Source organism: Rutilus rutilus, assembly GCF_951802725.1.
Source record: "Rutilus rutilus genome assembly, chromosome: 20".
Classification (NCBI taxonomy): Eukaryota; Metazoa; Chordata; class Actinopteri; order Cypriniformes; family Leuciscidae; genus Rutilus; species Rutilus rutilus.
In genome coordinates, this window is record NC_140225.1 from 19,514,157 (window position 1) to 19,541,124 (window position 26,968).

General features: G+C 37.8%; 1 protein-coding gene across 2 annotated transcripts in view; it reads left to right on the forward strand.

Moving 5' to 3' along the window:
* The window catches only part of macrod2 (mono-ADP ribosylhydrolase 2), a 578,061-nt gene that overhangs the window by 535,775 nt on the left and 15,318 nt on the right, over positions 1 to 26,968 (forward strand). For both annotated transcript variants that reach the window (XM_084391152.1, XM_084391151.1), the window contains exons 10-16: positions 4,608 to 4,652; positions 7,212 to 7,268; positions 12,796 to 12,831; positions 13,500 to 13,544; positions 15,705 to 15,770; positions 20,512 to 20,607; positions 22,535 to 22,609. In XM_084391152.1, the coding sequence (XP_084247278.1) occupies positions 4,608 to 4,652; positions 7,212 to 7,268; positions 12,796 to 12,831; positions 13,500 to 13,544; positions 15,705 to 15,770; positions 20,512 to 20,607; positions 22,535 to 22,609 (420 nt within the window). The remainder of the gene's footprint in view (positions 1 to 4,607; positions 4,653 to 7,211; positions 7,269 to 12,795; positions 12,832 to 13,499; positions 13,545 to 15,704; positions 15,771 to 20,511; positions 20,608 to 22,534; positions 22,610 to 26,968) is intronic.

The following is a 26,968-nucleotide window of genomic DNA, read 5'->3' on the forward strand; positions in this document are numbered from 1 at the left end:
TCGAGGCGAGCTGGTACTGTGTAGTGGAAAAGCGCCATTTGTTTCATATCAAAAGTACTTGTCTGACAGCGCGCAGTCTCCTCTCTGATCCGCATGTATTTCCATGTATTTTTCACTGCGTGAGAACTTGGTGTGGTGTGAGAGTGGCGTCGCTTGTCAGACATAGCAACAGTAACTAAAGTGGGCGGGTCTTTGCGAATGGTCATTGACAGTATGGACGGGGATTCGCCAGTCCCAATTCAAAACAAATTTTACCACAACCCATCATTGTTCGTTTCAAACATGTGAGAGCATCAAAATGATCCATGGGTGAAATTGGTTGGATTTAATTAATTTTTTTGTCAGTTCCTATCATAATTTTAACATTTTGGCATTATTGTTTAGCTATTTACCTATGTTTTCAAATTTCCTTTGTTTTTTTGTTGTTGTCTCGATCGGACTAACGGCTTTGAAGATAAACACAAATTTTTAAAGCTCTAAATGACACTTACAAAAACCATAAGGTGAAACCTGGCATGTTTGGTATTGTTGGACTCGGCAAGGATTCAGGAGACTTAGGAGGTCACACCTGTGAAAAAACACTGGCTTGAAACTTCTAAGGCTCCTTCAAGGCATTGTGCCAATGACGTATACTGAGTTTTTTGAGATACACCAATGTTCTCATAGACTATCATGGCACCCTGGACAAAGACACTGCGTGCCAATTTTCAGTTGACTAACAGTTGGGTGCGCTTATAGCTATTTTTATGATTTTTTTCACTGTTATAGCGCCACCAAGTGGCCAATTGTCACGATTTTTTTCATGTCAACTCAGATTGAGCTTATGAACATGTGTCCCAAGTTTAGCGAAAATGTCTCTTTCCGCTCACAAGTTATAACCATTTTATAGTGCCACCAAGTGGCCAATTGTCATGATTTTTTTTCACATGACCTCAGAATGAGCTCATGAACATGTGTCCCAAGTTTTGTGAAAATATCTCTTTCCGTTCACAAGTTATAACCATTTTATAGTGCCACCAAGTGGCCAATTGTTGCGATTTTTTTCAAGTGATCTCAGATTGAGCTCAGGAAGATGTATCCCAAGTTCAGCAAAAAAATCTCTTTCCGTTCACAATTTATAACCGTTTCAGTAAAAGTGGCCCTGGTGCCATCAAATATTTTGGTTCCCCTTATTGACCGTTAATTGAAATTTTGAATTTTTTGGATGATTATTGATTGTCAGACTCCAGAGAATATTCTTGCAGTGGTTTGGTTCCGATCGGGCTAAAAACCTAGGAGAAGTTAGCAAAAATAGGTTTTTCAAAAAAATGCAATTTACTCAAAATTGGCGCCTGAAGGGCGAGCAAATCGGAGATAGCCATTTTGTCCGCCTTGAGCCAAGGATTCCAACGATATAAGACACTTGATCCTGGGACAAGCGGTCTAAGAGTTATGAGCGATTTTGAACTTTTGGTTGCTGTAGCGCCACCTATGGGCCATTCGGGGTCATACTCTGATAGGTTGTCCCCAAATTGAGGCCTACCATCTGGCCAGGTTTCAAGTCTCTAGGCCTTACGGTTTGTCCTGCACGATGCGTTTTACGAATCCTTACAATTACAATAGGGTTTCAGCATTTCATGCTTGAACCCCTAATAAGAATGAAGGCTTTTTGCCAGTTATAGCGCCACCTGTGGTCCGATCTCCATGAAACTCTGCATGCTTCCTCACCATGTTCTGACACATATGCTCATCAATTTTGGTGAAGTTCTGAGTTTTCATTTGGGATTTATAGGCTTTTTAGTGTATTTTGCCACGCCCCTTTTCTAAATGACCCTGTTACAGCCACCCAAATGCAAAAGTTCAACTTTTTTTCGATAATTATTGATCTAGAGAGTCCAGAGAATTGTCCTAGACTGGTTTGGTTCCGATCGGGCGAAAAACCAGGGACTAGTTCGCAAAAGTAGGTTTTGGACAAAATCCGACATAGCAGAAAATTTCCCCTGCCTACATCCAAATCGGAGATAGCCATTTTGTCCGCCTTGAGCCAAGGATTCCAACGATATAAGACACTTGATCCTGGGACAAGCGGTCTAAGAGTTATGAGCGATTTTGAACTTTTGGTTGCTGTAGCGCCACCTATGGGCCATTCGGGGTCATACTCTGATAGGTTGTCCCCAAATTGAGGCCTACCATCTGGCCAGGTTTCAAGTCTCTAGGCCTTACGGTTTGTCCTGCACGATGCGTTTTACGAATCCTTACAATTACAATAGGGTTTCAGCATTTCATGCTTGAACCCCTAATTAGGGTGAACTTGATTTCATTGATTATGAGTTCAGTGAATAAGAGGTGTTATATACCAGAATGGAGCTAAAACATAAAGAATTTGCATATTGTTTAAATTGGAAAAGCAAGATTGTTTTAAAGGAAGAATAATCATTGTTAACACTATTTCAATAGTCCACTTTCTTACTTAGACATTCTACTAACTATAAGTAACTTTGCCACTATATGTCAACTAACTATCATTCGTGTATTAGTAGACTGTTTGGTTAATATCTGCTAACACTTTATTTCTTTGGTACGCCAACAAACATTCTACTGACTACAAGTAACTTTGCAAGTACATGCCAACTTATTCTAACCCTAACCTAACAGTCTAATCCTCTAATGAGAGTTAAGGTTACTTATAGTTATTAGAATGTCTAAAGTGGACTATCAAAATAAATTGTAACCCTTTAGATTGCATAGACGAACTGGTTTTACTTTAGAAAAACATGTACCGATGAATTGTGAGACCATGAACATGCAGTAACAAAGTAAATCATTTTAATTTGATGGTGGCTTTATGAAAAAAAGAACTTCTCTTTTAGCTAGAGTTTCTTTTAAACATTTAGTTTTCTGGAAGGAGTCTATGAGAATAGATCTAATTATGAGTTAGCGGTGTATGAATTGGAACCTGTTTGGTTTGTGGTAATGGCTAACAGTCGTCAGGGATGGCTAACAAGCTGTAACCAGGCAGGGAGCAGCCTTAGCTGCAGGCTCCAGGCTTCAGGTCCAGTAGATTTGGCATCATATAAGAAGAGAAAGGGGACTCAAGCAGAAAAAGAGAGAGTCAAAATCCGGGGGACATATTGACTTCTTTGGCAAGAACTCGAATCTGGGAGTGTTAAAAAAAAAAAAAGAATAGATGAAAAGAAAAAGAAAAAACAGAGTTAAAGAGAACAGTGGACCTGTTACAGGAGGGAATGAGAGAAGAGAGAAAGAGCTGAGCACTGGAGGAATGCTGATCCCTGCATATTTAGCTGACAGATGGCTGAAATACAGGTATTTTTCCCTACAGTCCGGTCAAATCACTCAGATCCTGTAGATCAGTGGTTCTCAATGGATTGGTCAGGAGTCAAAAGTGAGTCTCTGGTCTTTTTTCGCATTGTCGTTGAAAAAAGCTAGATGGACCACAAGAGCATGCAGATGTTTAAGATGCATTTTTAAATTGTATACTATTTTAAAAGGATAATAAAAATATCAAATCTAAAACATATAAAAGAAAATCACCTTAAAACTAGTTGGCTGTTGGATAAATAGTGACCCAAAAAATGTTCTCAGGTCTGTTCTGTTCACACTCGCAGGAAAGAAACAATGCAAAATGTATAATCATGCATATTCTAGTCAAATAAATCAACCTTTAAAAGGCAGGAGAAACATTTCAAATTTTTAGTTGTTGCTATGCAAGTCTGAAAGTCTGCAGTATTTTGTTGCAAATTAATTTGTCACTTGGTTGAAGCTAGTCACGTCCTTGAAAACTATGAGTAAGTAAAAGACAAACAGAGCAACATGAAGCCACATCCACAACTGTTCCATTTGATTTGCCCAAGCTAGGACTTTAGCCCGGTTGTTAAGTTTACTGAAATATCATTGACATGTTTATGCACTTAATGGCTGTGCATTTCTCATATTCAGTAGTCTATTTAGGCCAGAATTTGAAGAATTGTCAAAATGATCAATATTCTGTATTATTCTATGCAGATTATGGTAGTATTAAGGAGGTTTTTGTTTTCTAGTTTTGTAGAATAGAACTTTTTACTACTGAGATGGGTCATGTCCAATGTAAAACCAGTTCGGAACCACTGCTATAGACATCGAGCCTTCAACCTCTGCTGAAACAATCTCGGCTCTCCACCAAATGCTGAATTTAATTGCTGCTTAGATAATATCAAACGGCACGATTGTCTTTCCACAGATGAGCGTTTGATAGCAGCCTGAACTCAAATAATACATCAATCCAGATCAAACAGACTGCGAGCTCTCGCCTTGTCTCTGCTCAGCTTTCATTAGAAGTAACTGCCTGGGGGACTCAACAAACCACATATTTTCAATCCTTAGAGAAACCTTGGATTTAATGTAAAAATCAATGCTTGTCCTGCCTGTTTCCTGTTCAGCTCTGTTCTGAGGTCTCGCAAAGAGGGCATCTCTGTAAATAAACGTATTGTATTCGTGCTTTGCTAAATTCTCGTTACGCTGCTAATAGGGATGAGCCCACGGAAATCTACGCTCTCCAGGCTGCTTTTTTGATCATATCATGCTTGCCGTCGCAGCTTTTGACCTCCGTTTTCTCTTCCTGCCTCTCGCAGATAATGACGACCATAAGAAAGAAGACGATGCCAGAATGGAGCAAGGTGAGTGACAGTGCTTCCTAATGCTGTGTTCACGTTTGCAAACAAGATGGGAAATTATCACATCCAATATCCTGGAGCCCAACGAAGTTTAATCCACGGCATCTGAAATGCTCGCTCCATGATTAATCGAGCCTTTTGTTGTGGGTGGCAGCTCTACAATTGCCTATAAACAAGAAAACAAGAGTCTGCATTTTCTGAAATAGTTTTGCTGGCTTTCCCATGCACACCTTTGGTCTTTTGGAGAGTTAATTGAGATGAAGGTTGTCAGGCGTTGTGCTTTTGCAGGACTGAATTGTTTTGCACCGTATTTAGATAGATTGAAAGCTAATCGGACTCGCTCGCCACCTTGTTGGCAATGACACAATCAAACATTATCAAATGGGATTCAAATTGGCTTTGCATGTCTTCTTTTAACGGTGGTCTATTCAGATGCAAATCACCTTACCTACTTTGTTGACTTTCAGAAAAGCATAAAAGATTACAAGGTTTTCATCTGCAGGCCTCCTTGAAAGAGAGAGAAAATAAAGGTGTTTCTTTGTGACTAATGCGTGTTTGCTACAGGAGCTAAACATGGCTGCAGGTATAGCATTACAAATGATTCAGTGCTAAGCTAATTCCCAGCGCTAGACCCTTAAATCCAGCTTACATACCCACAATGTTCCCAAACCTGCTTAAGCGACTGTCAGAAAGACAACTGAGCGTCGTACAGTGATTATCTAATCTGGGTTTATCTCTAGGTTTAGCCTGGACTACAAAACCAGTACAAGTGGGATGATACCAGTCCTTGAGATTGCTATACTAGAGTTTCAGTCAGATTACAGTAGAAACTAGAACTATATTTAAAAAAAAAAACATTTTAAATAATGTTTTTTTGTTATTTTTTGTTAATAAAAAATATATATATATATATATATATATATATATTCGATGAAAGACTAAAAAAAAAAAAGAAATGTTGCTTTATCAACTAAATGAAATGCAATAAATTTAAATTTAGGAACAAAAATGTCTTCAACTAAAACTGAAATAAAAAATAAGTTACACAAACCTACTAGAAATTACTTAATAAAAATTACTTGGACGAAAAGTGAAAAGTGAAAATATAATAATAAAATCCATATCAAAATATTAATAAATACTATGCTGATAATATATAATAATGTTAAAATAACTAACAAAGTACAGTAGGTTTATTGTTGAGCTGGAAGGCTGAACCCAGGTCAAACATCTCCAACAGTCACTTAAACTTCATGGAATTATAAGATTGAAGTTTCCTGGCAAGGTAACAAGGCCAGCATTGATCGTTTCCACAAAAGTTAGGTGATTGAAAATACAGAGGGGTGAAAGGAGTGCTAAATGAAGCATCTTAGAGGAGGAGAACATGTTCATGCCTCAACGACATGAAGTAAAAGAAAAAAAACAGGGCTGCATGCTGTGATTTTTACTACAAATGTGAGAAGCTGTTCAAATGACTGTATCTGTAAGTTAAGACGGCCATCAAAACCAGATCCAATCCAGAACGGGCGTTTTTTCAGCGTTGACTTTTTTACAGCCATGTTATAAAACAGTATTCTGAAGCAATCCAACAAGCCTCTAATAGCCCTCGGAACTGCTGTGAGTCCTTGGGTTGTGGCTTTGTGTGGTTGTGTTTACTACTGCACAAAACCAGGGAGACCAATCACCTCTTTTGTGGACGCTGTTGTACCTCATTGTAAACACTGGACCGGGATGACCCGGCATGGCAACACCTATCAGTATTCTATCTTGTTCACAACACGCCACGCATCACATCTGCACACACACACACACAGTAGCTCAGAGCACACTGCTTTTCCTGCTCCAGCAGTTTCGGCTAGCTTAGCCCCAGTTTCATTCAGTGAATGTCTGACTGGCAGCCAAGCCCTGGCCTTTAGCAGCGCTTCACTTAGCCGGGGCTCTGATTCTCTCTCTTTTTCTCTGGAACCAATTCAAAGGCTCAAATGGTTGCCATTCTCACAAGGAATTGAGCCTTTTTTTCCCCCTTTATCCCCCCTGTATCAGCTCTCTCCCACTCTCTATCAATCAATCTGTTTCTCTCCCTCTCTCTGTCACTACATTTTTACTGGCCCCATTTTTTATCAGCTGGGTTTTGCCGAGGCACACAAAAGCCCCTGTTGATGCAGAATCACCTGGTTCATGTATGCACTCCAGCAGGGCCTGCGACACAATAGCAGGATATTCCTCCGCTCATTTCACCCTTATCAGTGCTGCTCAGTATAGGCAATCGGTGCCTCGTAACCTTAGGTGCTTTTTGTTGTTGTGGTGAGCTGGCAGGTGCCGTTTTCAGTTCTGAGATTAATGGATTTTTTTTATATATATATTTTTAGTTTATAAAGAGATAAAAGAGAACTACAAACTATATTTCGTAATATTTGTTGTGCAATTCGTTAATAGGTGGTGCTTGCTCATTATTATTGCTAAGACGTATTGATACTGTAAAATCATAAATGTATTATTTATATGTGAAAAATCTATTTTTTGGATTTAAGTTCTCATGAGTGGTATGATGATTTTTGACAGGTAACACGCAGCCCATGGAAGGAGGGGAAGAAGATGACGATGATGCTGATAAAAAAGGTACGAGGAAATCTCTGTTCTTGTGATCGTAAGTTCAGCTGTCAAAGTCCGTATCACCCAGCATTCCCTTCTTCCAACCATTGTTGAGGGAAAATCAGACTAAAAGGAGGAGTTTCTTTGGGTTGTTCTGTCAGGGTGTGGAAACCTGTTGAAGGAGCCATTAGCTTTCGAGTTCTGCCGGTTCAGCCTCTTTGGTTGTAGCACTGACAATTACTTGCTTCTCAGTAAAACGGACCCCAAGATATTTAAATTTGTATACTGAAGGGGAGTAGCAGGCTATTAAGACCACAATTTCTCCATTTGTCTTAGAGCCCAGAGAGGTGGAGATGGTGGTTTTTTTTTTTCTTTCTTTTTTCTTTCTTTAATATTAAAGCAGGCAGCACTGTTGGGGAAATTTCCCCAGGCTGATATCTCTCTTCAATATGCAGCATAAAGAATGAGTCATTTTTTCAGTAAACTGATACTTTTGTCCTTCTAAATAGCAAACATATTCCATGACTACCCTTACAAACATTTACTATAGTTTCTGCCAAAATACTGATGCTACTTTTATTTATTTATTAATTAAATAAATAATTTGTTTGTTTGTTTGTTTTTAAATGCATTTAAAAAAAATATATTTACTTAAATAAAAAAATTATTTTAAATATTTTGTTTGTTTGTTTTTTAAACGTATTTTATTTTTGCTGGAAGCTGTAAATGTTTAAAAGGGTATGTCTAAACAAGGTTCACAAATTCAGACTGTATTTTGTGACACTACCTTCACAACGTCTAGCATATATGAACTCTGATCTTAATGGGAGCTAATCCATTCACAAACCCCCTTGTTTAACCTTCACAGGATGGCGTCAACATTAAAGCTATCTCTGCTGAAGTTAAGCTCAAACAACAAACAGCGTTTGCTGCAAGGGAGTGAGGAGCAGAACAAAGCGTGTTAAAGCAGCACAGTCTATGATTTATCCACAGGTGTTAGCCACAGCCGTCCTCTAGTGCTGTCGCCGACATCAAATGCACTCGCTCTAATGCGGTGTCACTCAGAGAACAAGGTACAGCGGCACATTAAATATGTTTTTGAAATCATTTTTTGATTCATGGAAAATGAGCTTTTCCTGCACATTACCCTAGCGCCAGAGCTTGCAGCTACAGCTCGCCTATCGGATTCCCGCCGGCCGCAACTTTGTTTTTCACGAACAGTGGAAGTTGATATACAGCCGTGGTGGGATATTGCTTTGTATTACACATTCTGTACTCTCCCTGAGGGGGATGCTCTCTAACCGAGGTTATGGCAAGAGGGCCTTTTAGACAGCCCGTTAATGACAGAGAAACATTAGTGCTGTTCTCCCTTAAGCAGCACTTCATACATTCACATGCTCAGGGGACAACTGGCCCCGAAAGCACTGATCTGGAACTCTCTCTCCGTGTTCCTCGACGGGTTACCTGTGAGGAGTGTAAAGGAAAACAGTACCTCATTCCAGATAAGCTCCCACTTGCCTTCCTTCACAGCGAAAGAATGTGCGAATCTCAGAGGTTCTACTTTCTGGTTGAGAGACAGACAGACTGAAGGGGTTTTCCGAGGGCATTAGCTGCGGCTGGCGGCCGGGTTTAGTCTCAGTTAGTGAAGACGCGCAGAAGAATCCGTTCGATCCGACCTATCAGCGCCGGGTTGTGGCCTAAGAGAGCCGGCGAGCTGAAGAGACTAGACTTCTTGACAGAGTTCTTGGGGGATAAAGTGATTTGTGATGTAATCCACGTGAAATCCATACATGGGGGGATCGGTGTGTGGAGAAAATGAGAAGGATTGTTCACAGAACTGGACTGAGCATTTTAGCGCCCCCGGATAGCTTTTCAGATGGCCTATGAAGTGAGTGTATGTTTAGCGTGTGTGTCATGCTGCATTTCAGAGATTAGGAGGTGACAGGTTAGATGGGCGAATCAGGACGCGGAGCATCGGGTCGAGCTGTTAACTGTGTACTCAGCAGATGTAGAAGGCAGAGGGGGCATGTTTGGAGAGGGAGAGAAAAAGAGAACAAGTCTGTGTGTGGAGGAAAGAAAGGGATAAAAGGCATCACACCCACATCTCTAAACGTATGCTCATAACGCTTTTAGTCTTATTCTCTTTTAGTTTAACCTCATTAATTAAGACTCTATAGGTGCTCTCTGTATTATTCCCTTATTAAAAAAAAGATTTACCCCTTAAAAAAGTTTCAAATAATGTACACTCATGTAAGAGACATAATCCTGCATATCAGTAGCCTAATAAAAATCTCATATTTTTGTTTCTTTTTTGAGTTTTACTTACTTAAATTTAAATATAGTGGACAAATCAATTGAATAAACACAGTCAATTAAGTTTAGTTTACTAAAATCAAAAAATATATTTTTTACAGTGCCCAGGGAGACTGCCATATTGATATTTATTTTATGGTTTATGTTTTTAATCTAATGTTTGTATTTTAATTTTTATTTCTTTTTACTTTATTGTAATTTAGTTTTAGAATAAAATAGAAATAGCTGAAATAAAACTTAGAGTGCAATAAATATTTTCTTTTTATAAAATTCAGTGTTGCTACGTTTATTTTTATTTTATTTTGTTGCATCACTTTAAAAAAAAAGTAAAGAAAAAAAAGTTTCTTATAATTTTCATTGCCTTTTTACCTTGTTTGCGCTGCTATTATTATTATTTTAGAGCATTTTAATATATTTTACATCATTTCTTATCGCACTCACGTTGTAAATGTTTTTCATGCCATTGAGGCTCACAAAACAATTATATGAACCAAATGTGTTTGACAGAAATAAAGATAGAATGTGTGTGAAGAATGTATGTGAGAGAAAGATAAAGGCAATGAAATAGCAAAAAAAAATACAGAACAAGAGGATGGGAAGAAATACAGGGCGGGAGGGTTCAAGCGACAGAAAGCTTCAATGATGCATTCATACCGAGGGTGGGCGGCTTTACAATTGTATATTGTGGATGGTGGCTCAAGTGTCTCCAAGTCCACAGTTTTGCACAGCTTGAAACACGTCTGTTAAGCTCCGACCCTGGCAGAGAGTGAGACACTGAATCAAAAGACTCTGCACCGCATGAGCTACATGCAGCTCTTATAGTGGAAGCCAACACACACACACACAGAAGGGAGATTCTAGGCCGCTGAGCATCATTTGTTGATTGTGACACTCTCGCTCACCTTTCTCTCTCAAGTCTCATACATTTTTCATCGTGCCGGTTTTCTTCACCATGAACTGTGTTCAGAGGGCCTAACTGACAGGAAGGAGAATTCCCCACAGTGTGAAGGGAGGAAGTGCTCTGACTATTCTGTATGATTACAGATCCATAGTAATGTGACTGTAAATGTATGGCATTAGGAATATGTTCTATAGCTCACAGAAGTGTTTCTGCTTGTATGCAAGCGAGCGTACTCCTCCTGAACGTGTGCATTCATTTATGTGTGCGGCTGTCATTTGAACTCTGTTACACTACTGCCATCTGCTGGTGGAATGACTCACTGCTGGGTTGCTGCATTGAGGTTCATGTCGTTATTCAACATACTGGCTTCATAAAATCATAAATTAACAACACCAAATGCTCGTTTTCACTGCCTCCCACCAAAGTTTGTACTCAGGCTTTGCTCGTCTTAGTTATTGCTGATCGGATGTATAATAGACAAGACGCCATTTTTGATGGATGTGAATTCTCTGGGTTATTTCAATGTCTCTCTTGCAGGCAAAGATAATAAAACTGCTGACGAAATTTTATGTCATAAAAATAGCTTAGTCATATTTTGAAACTTTTAAACCTTTCACCTTTAACTACTTTAACTTTGCTTTAGCTACTTCCCATTTAGAAGAGGCTATTGTGAAAGCACGCATGACTCATTTTAGTTCTCGTCTCTCAGAATAATTTGGCTTTGTCTCCATGGTTATACACAACATCCCCTCACTGGCGTACGTGGTGACCATATGACCTCGCATTGAAACTGAGAAGATTTATCATCTTAGTATTTCAGAATCCAATTTATCTTCAGGTTCCTCTCAAGAATACCATCAAATACAATGGTGCATGTCATCCTTTTTTAGCAAGAAGAGGATGCTGTGTCTTAACCCCACGCACAGGATCGTGGTTTACCATTTATTTGAATATGCCTTAATACCTCCCTTCCTTTCTTCCTTCCTTCCTTCCTTCCTTCCTGTGCAGGCAACGTTTTTAAGTTATGTCCTCAAAGTACTATTACCCGTATAGTCCACAGGGGGACTAACCTCCTCCCACATTATAATTCATATAGAGGGTAAAACATTGAGCTCCAGCCTCTGGATAAAAGGCCTTTGCCCTCTAAATGAATAAAATGTCACTACATCATAATCTGCAGTTATTGGTTTATCAATATTGAGGATGAAGTCCAGAAGGTCCAGTGGGTGTGAAGCTGCATTTGATTGACAGCACCTCTAGACGCAAGGCTAACGACAAATCATGTTACCTTTTTATGAAGGTTTCCAATGTCTTTTGGCACATTGTGTTTGTTTTCTCTCTTTTTTTAAGAGCATGTGGTGAGAAAATAAATTGCTCAGACATTGGGAAATTGCTTCTCACACCATCTTGTTAAAAAAGCCAATTATGCCATTGGCGTAATGGTCATTGTCAAGCACAGCGGATTATTTGTGTCAGGCTCTTCATTTTCCAATTCATCCCAGACCCTATCTGGGTTAAAGAAAGAGAGAATCTGGGAGAGTATCGGGATACCACTGAAGAGAGGAGAGGGGTAGAAGGAGATGTCGAGTTTAGAGGACTAAAGTGACTAAAATTAAAGTGGCAAAATTAAACCCACCTGGGATAGACGCTTTCATGTAAGCCCATGGGGAGCACTGCAGCGGCCTCATGGGACTTCTGTGTGGGGTTGGCTGAGAAGCATTTAGCTGTCCGTTGCGACTGCTCTCGGTGGAGTCTAGAGATTTTCAAGAAGTGCTAAATTAGTCCAGCATGCCAGAACTATTATAAATATTTGATGTAAAACATGACCATAGCAGTAGAGCGCTCCTCAAGACAAATGTGTGGACTACTTTATTTGGGATCTTGAGGGAAGATAAATATGCCAAACAGCATTTTAACATGCCCGTCAATGTACTGGGGTTATGATACTGTACCATTTTGTGTGTGTGTGTTATAATCTTTTTTCTTTTTCTTTTTTGGGTGACTCTTTTTTGTTGTTTTACTCCTTTTTTTCAGTTTTGTTTAGATTTTCTGTTGATTGTATCTGCTTTGCTGTGTTTTCTCATGTTTTTTTCATTGTTTTTCTGTTTTGATTTGCTTAGATTGTTTAGATTTTTGTTTTGTTTTTATTGTTTTGTTATGTTTCTTTGTGTTTTTCTAATTTTTGTTTTGCTTTTTGTTTTAGTTTTTTTTCTTGTGTTTTGTTTTGCATTGCTTTTTTTCTTGTTGTATTATTTGTGACACAATAATTTCAGCATGCATGTCTACACTAAATACATCTATGTTTATCTGTGACCCTTTTTTGTATTCTGTTTTTTTTAGATGAAAAGGAAGATGAAAGTATGATGAGCCAGACAGGTAGGCCTTTCATGTATGATCGTTTATAGCTAAGGGAATTTTGTTCTTCCTGGCTTTGACCTTGTATGAAACCCAGATACAAAATCATTTCTGAGTAGTTCTAGTTTACAAGCAAGAAGAGCAGATCTGCTCGTCTCTTCTGAAAGACACTTCACATTAAAATGCTCCTGTCTTGTCTGCAATTGAGGAGCAAAAGCAATTTGTCTGAACTTCATGATTTATTTGACTTGCTGGTTAATTTGTTCTATTCAGAACAAAATTTACTCATGAACTGGAACAGCATCATGAGTTTAAATAGTTGAAACTGAAGATGGGATTAAATCATCAGTGATACTGTAATATCAAATTTTAACATCAAAATCACACTGAAGTTTCTCGTCCTCAGTTATCCATTAAGAAACAGACTTGTTTGATAGTCAAACATCAGCTGGAGTCTTTCCTGTTCCTCTTCACAGATGAATTTGGGGTTTCATTTCTGCTTGCCAGCAGCAGGAGTGATTAGATAACAATCATCCTCTCATCTTTAATATAGGATTAGCCACTGCAGTTTGATGAAAGGATCAGAAAAAAAAAAAGATTTTTTTTTCTTGCTTGTTGTCTTTTAAGAAGGGGATTTTAGAAGAAAGACACAAATCTTGTCATTAAGTTTTTCTCTTTTTTGATTTCAGAGGAATCCCATGTTGATGAGACGATGGAAAGCCAGAAGCTAGAAGGTTTTTCTTCATTCTCTTTTTCTTCTTAAATTTTAGTCTGGATCACTACAAGATCCACTGAGCACCAATGGGGTTATGCTCACCCACACAGTGGTCATTAAACCTTGAGTACTTAAGAAACACTTACTAATTTGTGAAAGTGCGTTAGATGGAATATTAAACCATTTTAATAAATATAGCATGCTTTTCATGTAAATCATCTAACAAAATAAGTTTCTAGGGATTTAAATGATTAAACAAGATATCTTGTTCAAAATTATGAAATCATTTTAAATATTTGGACACTTTCTGGTTTACTTGACACCGCCACAAGCCCTTGCACCATTTGTTTGCATTTTGTTTGACATTCATCCATATTTATGACATACAGTATTTAGGTGTATGGTCATACACCTAAATACTGTATGTATGCTGTCACTATATACTCCCTTATTTTTCATAATATCCAGTAGTCAAGGACAACAAGAATCAGTAAATATGCAAACTATGTGGTTCAGTATACATAGATCTCCCCAAACACATGCAGTCTACATTTTAGTGAGCGAGAAAATTCACAGTCTCTCCACAGTCTTTACGCTTCATGTGTCACGCTGTACCCATTCACTGAAGGATCTGGATTGGCTCTGTTGTCCTTGAACTTGTCTCATTACGGACAGGGAGAGCGGCTGTCAGATACAGTTATTAGCGTGACGCTCGTGTGCGTGTATGTGTGTGTTTGGGGGTGCATCTGTTTAATGAGACACCTCGCTCCAATCCACACGAACGTACACAGACAGACATCAGAACATGTGCACCGACAGACACACACCACTGCACACGCTGAAATGATTCACCAGATCGCTTGTACACACACACATACTCTCAGAGGCGCTGGCCCGGCTCCCTCTGGGGTATTCATGTAGCGTGATAGAAACTTTACGTTCAAAACCTGAGGACAAAACCAGCCACAGCTTGTCTCTGCATGGCTAACGTTGAGCTTGCACTTAATGTCACTTTGACTGCATAACTCTGAAACGCATTTGATCACTCATGTTTTTGGTTGAAATCGACTTATTACCGAAGTACAGTACCAGTGCTTTTGACATCATTATTGCAAAATTTTGATTCCCCATACATTGACAGTAGTAGCTATATAGTAGTCTCGCCAGGCAGAGGATGCAAAGCAAATGTTCTGCTTGGGCTGAACCCAAGAGCCAGAGATACTTGCAATTATGCTCTCTGGAGAAAAGAAAAACAGTGAGATTTTTAAGACCAGGTGAGACAGAGCTGGAGATTGTGCAGAGACAGAGGCTGAATCTGAATTTACCTGAACACCTGCAACACATGAATCATTCCCCTATGAGTGCAAACCAGCATGTAAAAACGCCTTTGTATTGTTTTTCCACTTTTGTTTGCTCATTCATGAATGTTTCTCTATGTATTTTGTGTGTACCAGGGATGTTTCCTCCGAGTAGGCAAGGGAGGCAATACCTCCTCAAAAAATTGGATGAGAAAATAATGTGACATTAAAACATGTAAAAATCACTCGTTTTCTAAAATAACATTGTCCAATAGCAACAACCGCGGGTAAAGTTACAGCGGGAGGCCGCGTCTCTCTTACTTCCCCTGAGCCCATTGAGTTTTAACAAACCCCCTGCAGTAGGTTTGGCAGAGGGTAAATGAGAATGAAAGGGGGAAAGTCACATGAGAGGAGGCAATGCCTCCATCGCACTATGATGGGATATGATTGGTTATGATATGCAAGCCAATGGTGTGTACAAATACATACATTAAAAATGATATTATATTATATTATATTATATTATACACTGATGAGCCAAAACATTATGACCAGTCACAGGTGAAGCAAATACTGTTGTTCATCTCCTAACAAGGCCGCATATTCAGGTCTAGGTAGATTAGATGGTAAACAAACTATAAGTTCTTGTAATCAACGTGTTGGATGGAGCATGGAAATGGGCTAGAATGAAGATCTAAGCAACTTTGTCAAGGGCCAAATCGTTATGGCAAGGTGACTGGGTCAGAGTATCTCTGAAACTGCAAGGCTTGTTGGTTTCTCTCGGTCAGCAAAGGTGAGAATTTACCAGCAGTGGTCCGAGGAGGGACCTATATATAGGTATATATATCAATGATGTTTTTTCTGTTTGTTTGTTTTCTAAGCTGAGGGCCTTGATGACGAACCCATGGTCCAGGAGGACAAAACACCTGCAAAGGAAGACCATAAAGGTAACATATAGTCTGCCTGCTCCCAGCTCTTGCTCCATCTTTGGTTGTAATTCAAGCAACCAAATATCTTGACTCAAGATATTATGTCATATTTGAATAACACTTTACAATTTATAGTTAATGCATATGGTGTCATTACCTAACAATGAACAGCCATTTTTACAACATTTATTAATTTAAGTTCATTTTAATTTATGGATAACATAGGGTTGCGCGATTATGGCAAAATCATAATCACAATTATGTTGGTCAATATTGAAATTACGATTATTAGTGGGCGATATGATCAAAGTCTTATTTCACGATATGAGTAGTTTTAAATATCATTGAAATTTCAGAATTATTGATACTTCAGCAAAAACTAATGCTAGGCTAACACAGCAGATCAATGATATACATTAAATAAACACTGTTTTAAGTTGTCAGGAAGATGTACTAACAGTGGTATGCCAACGCTATCTCAAGACCAATTCATACAAATTCGTACGAATCAAATCAAATCAAGTTTATTTATAAAGCACATTTAAAATCAACCTTGGTTGGCCAAAGTGCTGTACAGTAAATAACAAAACAAGACAAAAAAAGCATACAAGTTATGGTACATTGAACGCATTAGAGAAAAAATGTGTTTTCAGCAAAGATTTGAATTCAGCTAATGTGGAAGCTGATTTAACATGTAGTGGTAGGGTATTCCACAGCTTAGGGCCAACTACTGCAAAAGCCCGATCACCTCTTCGCTTCAAGCGAGAGGTGAGTACCTCTTTCGTACGAGTGAGTACGAGGTGGCTAATTCGTACGATTTGTCTAAACCCCAGTGATGGGCGGGGTCAGGGGTAGGTCATTTATATGAATTTGTACGAATTAGCCACCTCGTAAAATTAGTATGAATTGCGGTGTGATCGGGTTGAGTATTCAGATAGGTAATAGCCTACAACAACAAAAATTTATAATCAGATGTAAAATAACACATATAACATTGCATAGTCATATTGTACACATTAAATATAGATGAATCCTTAATAAAGCTACTTAAGTTACTTGATTTACTTGATACTTGATACAACTCTCACTTATTTGTCTGATTTGGATGTTAAGTTTGGGCTTTTAGAGAGGAACCGCACCGCAGTAAAGGAAAGGAAGGTGCACTGGACAGATGAGGCAATGGAACAATAATCATTTTACCTAGATTATCTTGTTTTCATAATCGTTAGAAGCCAAAATCGAAAACAAAAACCAATTACTATTAATCGCACAGCCATAAGGATAACATATTAAAAATGAATTAGTATACTACTGTTCAAAAGTTTGGTGCTGGTAAGATTTTTTAATAGTTTTGAAAGAAGTCTTTTATGTTTACTAAGCCTGCATTTATTTGATCCAAAATACAGTAATAACAGTAATATTGTAAAATATATTTCCAATTTAAATCTTCTTTCTCTAACCAAAAAAAAAGAAACTTAAAATGATAAAGCTGGCTAAAATGTATCTGTTCTATACTCACAACTAGGGCTGCACAATATAAAGACAAAAATACAATATGTAATGCAGTAAAAAAATAAAATAAAGTGTGTTTCAGGTGACAAGTGCATTTAAAAACAAAAAATGACATAACCAGCGCATATGTGCAATATTTCAGTAAATGTGATATATTACGCAGCCCTACCCACTATGTTTGTTACCTCCTGTGGTTTAAAATGAGGTAAATACCATTTTCAAATTCAAATAAACCTGCACCACTGACAGTAAGTGATAAAACAGTCTTGACATCATGGGTTTAAAGTAAACCAAAATCTGCTTTCCAACACCACAGAAATACATTTACTTATAAAATTTGCAATAAAGTGAGCAATCTGGACTCCTCTTGGGATGCAGTGAGATCAAGAGTCCTTGGGCGGTGGTGTGTGTGTGTGATATAAGTCTTGCTTTCCTGCAGGATGCTGCATGAGTCTCGGTTTCTGTAAATGAAGGACAGAGGCCTCCAGGGCTCCATATTGCCCAGGTGGTGCGATATGAGCCTCACACAAACAGCCAACCTACCCCACACATTCTCTATTGATTATGTGAACGCATGTCTGTGTCCCTATGAACTGCGACTTCAAACACTTTCCACGCAGATGGAGTCAGGGTGGACACGTGTGCATTAAATCCTGTTTTGTTTCTTTCATCTGATGTAGTGTGTATTTGTGTGTGGGCGAGGGCAAAATTGATGTCTTTTGCGGCCTTGTATCCCACTCCAGAGCAGACACAGGTGTTAGCTGGAACCGCACAGATGGATACTCTGACGCTCCATCCCTTTTAAAAGAGAGAACGAGAGAGAGAGAGATAGGGGTGAGATGGGAGGGAGAGAGACCTAAACACAAATTAAAGGCATTAGGCTGAAACAGCTGCTCCAGTTCACCCCAAAGTGGCGGCTTAATACCGCTTGGTCTTAAGCAATGGGTCGCCTATTTCCTCTCCATTAAAACCGTCATTTAGAACTCATCAAGATAATCTGAGAGCTGGTCCACCAATATTTCATCCCAGAATATACACAGTTATTAAATCTTATTGTACACTTCTTAGCCGTTGTAGTGACTGTACAGTGATTTGCTAGCTCTAACGTCACATTTATTGTATATTTGAGTATAAAACATTTAAGGAGCCTTGAACTGTAACCATTTGTTAAAGTAAAATGAAAGTGAAATTATGTAGCATAATATTATTTTATTGGCTGAAATAATTGGCTACACTACAATTCCACATTTTACACTGCAAAAGTTTCGGTTCAGTACGTTTTTTATACTTTTAATTATTTTATTCAGCAAGGATGCATTAAATTGGTCAAAAGTAAGTGAAGACTTTTAAAACAATCAAAAACGGTTGTGCTGCTTTATATATATATATATATATATATATATATATATATATTTATATTCAGGATTGTTTGATAACTAGAAATATATTTGGAACAACTTTTCAACATTGATAATAAGAAATGTTTCTTGGGCAGAAAATTACCATATTTCTGAGTGGAATGATTTCTGAAGGATCACGTGACCCTAAAAAAAGGGCAAAACTGAAATTTCAGCATCATTACTCCAGTCTTTAAAGTATATTAAAATAGAAAACTATTTAAAAATATAATGATATTTCATAATATTACTATTTTATTATATTTGTGATTACATAAATTCAGCCTTGGTGGACATACAAATCTTTTTTCAGAAACATTGAAAATCTAGCCAAACTCAAACTTTTGAATGTTAGTCTAATTCATAAAAAGCATGATCTCTTTTTGGTTAAAAAGAACAATGCCTCTTATTAAGAACAAAATAAATATCAAAAGCATCAGAAGAAACCATAAAATGACACAGTAAAAATGTTTTTTATTTGAACACATTTTTATTGTGATTCTTGTTATTTTAGTAGGTTTAATATATATTTTTTAATGATTTCACATTGGTTCCTGTATCTCTTACCACCATTGTGGTAAAATCACTGGAACAGTTTCTCGCGCTGCTTATTGCTTTTGCAGTAAAAGGGACTGCTGAATGTGGAGTATTTTTGCCTCTCATACTTTTTATTTTATTTTATGGGAACCGTGTCCACTCAACAGAAGATGCACCTCTTTTAATAACTAACACATTTTTCACATGTTTCTGTTTCTTCATCGCTCTCACTTAATGCAGTCCTGCCCACTAAAAGCCACTAAAGCGACAGTTAACTCGAGTAAACGATGTAAATTCTGGTCAGTTTCTAATTGATTTCAAGCAATTTAATCTTTATCAAACGTCAACAAGCCTAGCCAAGCCGGTTCGATTCCCCACAGCAACCACCCTTAAGACACCACCTCCAATGCAAGGCTTAATTCTCATTCGTTAAGTAACTCACACACAGACACCGATCATACACTCACATTCTCATGTTCAAACCCTGAGTGCATCTGAAAGGACATGACTAATCAGAGGTTTAAGCCATGATCAGTGCCATACATACAAATTCACAAAACACACATAGAAGAACATCTGCTGCATCCAGTGGAGTACCAGAGATAGGGTCTCCGTCTCCCAGATGCTGGGAGTTTTTTCTGCCATCCCTGATCAATTAAACGCCTACAGCAATTCCTTGAATGAGAGAGAGGGTGAAGGACTGAACAGTTGCATTCAGTTTCCACACTGACTTGGTTTCTCACTGTAAAGATGTCAATCAAATATAATGCTGCACTATTATCGGAATTACCGTAAATAAAGCTCAGTAAGATTTCGAATCGCTGTTGCTGCACTTTGGTGTCGTACACCGATCGATCTGCACAGTGCCGGACACCACTTAAATCTGCAGCGGTCAGGTGGCACAGCGGCCACATGGTTCAAGTTGTAGCTCTTCGAAAATTACGAGTTCTGCCATCACGTGAAGGATTTTTACAGTTCAGAATCGTTACAGTAAGTAGAACATGCCACCTTTAAAATGTGTAATAAGGAGGCATATGTGTGATGGGAGAATGCTAATAACAGAAATCCAGCAAATGTTTTGAAATTGGTAAAACAATCATTCTTTTGACAATATTTGTTCAAGAATGTGTTCAACTGGAAGTAGGACATATTGAGTTTGTTAGTAATAACCCATGATGCATTACCCCATATAAATAATTCAATACTCTGTGATATTGTTCAAAGCTTTTGTTGCAGACTCTGTAATGTTTACTGATATTGACTTGTCTGCATATATTTCCCTGATACATGTTATTTATGTGTTTATCTTTTAGTGGAGGTGAGTCCAACGGCAAAGAAGAAACCTGAACCCGAGGCGGAAAAAGAGAAGGAGAAGAAAGAAGTCAAGGGAGATGATCCACAAGTTGCAGGTGAGATTGCACATCATTTACACACTGTTTTTCCCACAGAATAAAGAAGAATTACAGAAAATAAGAGCTTAGATTTATAAGACATAAAGGTGGTGCATATATTTTATGGTATAATACTTTAGATTATCTTGCTTAATAGCGGGATGATTATAAATTAGCCATATGATTCCTCCGAAAAGTGTAAACACTGAATTAAAAGTTGATAATCGAAACATCTACATATAATAATTAGTGTGACCGGTAAAATCTGATAGTTGTGCATCTTAATAATGGCTCCAATATTGTATCTGATACACTTCTACCACATTGCCTAAGGTTTTTATATTGTGAATCTGGTTATTCCTCTCACTGATAAGGCCAGTAATGATTTATAGATAGTTACAAGAGAAATTTAAGTTAAAGTGAAAGTTTAATTAGATGCGGAAAGTTTTCTGGCATGTGCGACTTGATAACCATAACGACACTGATCAAAGGAAAGCTGAGGAGTTGGTAAATTAGTTCATAATGACAAGAGTCTATCAGTGAATTCTAATGGACTGAGTGTGATTTGTTCACTTTATGAAGGAATTATGTTTATGAGAAAAGCAGTGCAGTACAGCCTAAAACTTATTTGCACACTTAGGCAATTAAAAATGAAGGTCATTAGATACAAAATATTAAATATTGTGGCGTCTGCAAACAAATTCTCAAAATTCTCCCTTTTCTCAGAAATTGACTTGGCTTTTAACCTGATGGTCTTTAGTTAAAGAAAAGAAAATCAAAGAAACTACTGGTATAGTTCATCACATTAATATTTTTGACATTTTCCAGGAAGTCTGGAATCCGGAAATTGTCCAATTTTTTAATTTTGTTGAAAAATAAATAAAAAATGCTTGAAGTGAAGTCTTTCTTAAATGCAGTTTGCTGTGAACTTTTGTTATCTAATGTAATTGCATTCATAATGACATTCAGCAGCCCTCCAAAGTCATTACTGGCTTCCTATAAAGGATTTGAGAGCTTGGAAAGCTCTATTCTTGTCATCAAAGATGTGACAGCCCATTTTTTTTCCTTCTTCCTGTTTTTATTTTTATTTTCTTTGATTGTGTATTGATTGATTGTTCTCTATGCACTTCATATGCGTGGTGAAATATTAAATGTTCTGAAAAGAGTCCGCTGGAATGGCTGGTTTGCAACTTGGGTGCCAAGGAATTTCCTAATCTCTCAATTTGTCATGAAAATCCTATTAGTAAAGCCATTACAGGTTTTCAAATTTGACATTTTGTGTGTTTAACCGTTTTTTTTTTTTGAAACTCGCCAAACGTACAAAGTGCTGACGTCTTAATACAAGCCTGCTATCTGTGACCACAGCCTTATTAAATGCAGACAACTTAAAGCTGAAAACAAACACACAGTGTAGTGTTTTCTCACAGGCATACGCTGTCAAAAAGCTGTCAGTCATTTGAGGCAGTACGAGAGGGCAAGAAACAGCTGTCATGTTCTTAATGTTCCAAGTTTCATACAGGAGATCAAGTAGTCTAATGCACTTCTCCTGCATTTGGCAGATAGTAAATATGCCGTGTTTGTGTGTGCGTGTGTGTGCGTGTGCATGTGTGTGCGCCACCTTAGGCAACAGATGAGCATCATCAAGGCCCGCTCTCTCCTTTTGCCATTTCCTTGATCGATTACTCAGCCTCAGATGAGGCCGTTCTCCTCTCACTCTCGAGGGCAGGGCTTCAAATTTGTCTCAGAGCCCCATTATTAAAAATGATAACTGTAATCTCACCGGCTGCCGGATCTGAATGAGGAAATAAAGGGACGGTAATTCTGAACTGGATGAATTATGAATGGAGCTTTTTGAGAAGTGAGCAAGTCGGAAAGGACAATGTTATTGGATTAGTATTGTTTTTTTTTTATCCGTTAATATGTTAATCTGTCTGGTTCTGTCAAGGTGTAGAGAAAGAGGATAGCCCAGGAAAGAAGATACTGACAGGCCAGACTGATGAAGCGGGAAAACTGATGGAAGGTAAGACCAGTATCATCACCTCATTAAAGAAAGGGAGAGAGAAGTACATGGCACATTTAAAGCTTTAGAGGCCAAATCACGTTTTTCGTTGTAAGAACTATTAGATTTGTTTCATAAACTATGATGTATAAATGTAATATTATTTCTCAAATATAGTTCTTATATATTTATTTCATTAATTGAAAGTATACTGGTCTCAAACTACCCCATGCTGTGAGACAGATTAATTTAAATTAAGTTTAATTAAAACTAATTTCATTCATTATATATTTAAATGGATTTTTTTTTTTTATTACATTTATATATTAATGTATTATAAATATTACATATATATATATATATATATATATATCACTATTTTAGATATATAATATAATTTATTATATGAAGAGTTCAGATGCAAAAGCCTCTAAGTGCCATCTGAAATTTTCTTCTAGAATGATCATTTTTATCAAGCTCGTATATTTAAGTTCAGTAATTTCACTTAAATGACAATTAATAGGTCATTTTCATTGCCATTAAAGTGAAATTACTGAACTTAAATATACGAGCTTGATAAAAATGATCATTCTAGAGGAAAATTTCAGATGGCACTTAGAGGCTTTTGCATCTGAACTCTTCATATATTATATATGTATTCATTATTTAATATGTTATTTAATATTTATTTCCAGAAAATCAGGTTTATATAGTATTCATCCAAATTTTGGTAACATGTTTGCAAAAAGATCTCTAAGAAAAATAAATGGAAAATAAACATTTTCTTTCATTTGTTGAAATACTATGTTCATGGTATTTGAAAGTGTAACATTATGTCTTTCTACAAAGCAGTTATGCATAACCGGACTATGTATAGATGAGGTGTGTTTGCCACGTGTTCAATTATGCCCACTATTTGTGCACACAAAACTTGATTAAAGTGTTATGTACACAGATAATGGGTACCGATTCCCATTTAGACACAAGCAACAGACTAATACACGCACAAACACACACACACACACACATACACAAACGCGCCAGTACCAGATGTTAAACACGGAGAAGATGAGATCGATACAACATATTTAAGAGGATAAAGCCAAGCTCGTCACCTCACCATACGGTGCTTTTAACAAACACACGCTCACATTCACACACAAAACAGCCTTCCATAACACCTCAGCCGAGTGTTTCTGAACGCTGTTGGCACATGGTCATTAGGGCACTGCTGCCAATTTTATGCAGGTGTGTCGCTTGTGTAACTTGTAAAGTCTAATGGTTGCACTTGTTAGCATTGGCTCTGAATAAAAGCATCTACTAAATCAGTGACTCACACGGAAACAAGTCCCGCAAATAAGAAGCCCTCCGCTCGAAAGGCTTGTTTGGAAAGTCTGCATCAATATTAAAAACATAAAATTGTTTGCTCGAGTACCTAGACTTGTGTACTTTTTCACGTCCAACTTGTTCACATGCTTTTCCCCTGAACAAGCCCTGTACGACTGATTTGATGATTTTGTGAAATATTCATAAATGAAATAAATTTCTCTTAGCCTGAAGGTACCTATGAATAAGTCTGGCTTTGCTAATGGAGGGTGTTTTTTTTGTGCCGTGGTGTATTGGGCTCCTGCGGTGGGAGTCGATATCGCCTCTTCGCCCGCATGCAGGTGAGATTTACTGCGACGGCTGCTGAGCCTCAGTGGCTCTGAATCCAATCAGAGTTTGTCTCCTCATCTCTCACAGTCTGCCTGATGAAGGTGGGGGTTTTCACTCACATCAAACCGAGGTTTGGCCTGTTTCTGCATGTCATTTTTTGATTGCATCTTGAAAATCGCAAGATTTATTTTGCCTGATTAAATCTGATATTGCAGTGATAATGTGAATCGACCACAGACTATCGCACATGATGGTTGGAGAACAGGTGGATCTTAGATCGGTGTAATGTTGTTTTTGGAAAGCTTAAGAATGCCTTGCTGTGTCAGATGCTTGTGTCTGCTTAGGACTTCTGGCAGAAAGAGAGTTTTGAGTTTTATGTGTAGGGCAAGCTGTAAGGCCACAAACAAGATATGTGCTGGTGTATCGACTGATAAAGAGGGTAGAAGTTGTGATTTACATCATGTTAAAAAATATTCAAATTGTGATATATTATTGAATATAATTCATTATGCCTTATTTTGCCTATTTTAAGTAAGGGATAATCCACAGCTAGCTGTGCATTAAACAATTTTAATGCACAACGTGGAGGTTTGCAGCTCAATATTTGACCGGATGGGTAACATTTACAGTTATTTTCAGTGATTCAGTGATTCAGTAGGTAGCAAAGCTATTTTATTATTTAAAGTCGCTGGGCAGCGTTGATAAGTTTCTGTGCTTCTGAATGTTTCTGTGTGCGCGAAGCTCGATCTCCGCTCTCTGTGTATGAGTGACGTATGTGTGTGCGCGCTTCAGTGAAAACAGCGCATTAATATAGAAACAGATTCGGAACTACCTGTGCATTAAATGTTTTTATTGCACACCTTCAAGCCAAGAATTGAGTATTCGGACAGACCATGGTATAATATAATATACACAATAAGGCTGCATACGAAATCGCATACTTCCCTACTATATAGTTGGCGAAAAACAGTATGTCCGAATTCACAGTACTTATAAAAGAGTAGGCATAAAGTACCCGGATGAACCGAGATTCTGAAGTGTGCATGAGATGGACACTTTACTATCCCATGAGGCCACGGGAGAGGATTTGTGAATGGCAGTGACGCGACGCAATTGACGCTGGTAGGTCACGTGATTATGATAACATGGCGAATGTAGTTCATCCAGATTACACTCGTAATTTTTAGCTGTCGTGAAGTAATTACTTATTGAAATAAGTACCGATAGTGTGTGATTTCGGACGCAGCCTTAGTCTCTTATCTACATATATATGATCTTTTTTATTACATTGAGAAAATTCTAGTTTATCTTTGTCATGTTGCTCACTTAAAGTGTATATTTTATAGTTAATTATAGTTATAGTTTGTAGTAATAATCAGAACAAATTAATGAACCCAATTACCAACCATGCTTATCGCATTTGGTTAGGTAAGTTTGCTTGGTACGTTTTTTTATTTGTTGTTTGTAAAATAATGATGCTTAAGCGCCATAAACAGTATTGAAATATACTTAGTACGACTAATGCTGTAAGCAGCACTTCAAGGGCACTCTTTTATTGATTGTACCGGTCTGGTGCTTTTTGTTTCAGTGTTTTCTGCTTGTAACTGCAGATGTATTGTTTTTCCTCCTTATTTGTGTCTGTTATATACAACAACAAAAAAAATTTGTATCTCAATCTTTCATTTCAAAATGAGACATTTTCATACCAAGCAAAATTTATACTGGGGCATCCCTATCACAAACGTGAATGCAAATGCTTCACACTGGATAGAGTGACCTTCATATATCTGTTCCATTGAAGTGGAAGAGTTTTTATGAGTATTTATGGAGCTCATTATAAAGAGTTGCTTTATTTGCTGCTAAATGTTTGATTTTCATATACCAACAGTTAGTGAAGTTTTTCACATCTTAGAATCATTGAAGCCAGTGTTGTGTGAGGATAAAAACTTGAGAGGCGACAAAATGGAAAGGGAGGCAGAACGTGCTTTCGCTCCCGTTGTCTCTCGTTCTCAAGCACAGTGGGCAATCAGTCTTTCAGTGAGAAGAAGACAGTTCAGATTTGTTTCATTTTGGACCCTTTTTTTTAACTTGTTCTTTTACTCTCTCCAACCCTTTGTTTTCTGTCTGATGTCATGGTGAGGCTAAAATGGAGTTGTTTGCCAGCTTAACTCTTGGATATCAGTTAATATTCATAATTTCCTATCTCACATCCTCCGTAGTGAGATCACACGGCACCCATTCTCGTACCCATTCTTTTGCCTCTCCAAAAATCATTTCTATTCACTTAGGAAATCATCAAAAGAAGTCATTGTTTATTTAAGTGCTATGCTCACTTATTTATTTGTTTACTTCTTCAAGCTACACCCACAGGAATCTCCATGTAACGTTGCCCGGGTTTGGATCTGCTGGGTTTTTGTTCCTTGTGTATTAACTATTGATTGCGGCCAAGTTTTCGAGGCTGCGAGCGACTAGGATGGCGTCATGTGTGAATGGTGAATGGTGAACTCCTGGTGAATGTGGCCTTGAGGCAGAAACCCAACAATATCCTCTGTGGCCATCTGTTGCTTGTGTTGAAGCCCTGCACATTTCTAGATTCTCAGTTCAGTAAAACCCACCGAACAACAAAGGAAAGCAATTTTGCCAACTTCTAACATTTAGTCATCGTCAGACACCATTTTTTTCTTTATTATTCACATTGTTTGAGTTAGTGGCCTATTCTCATTT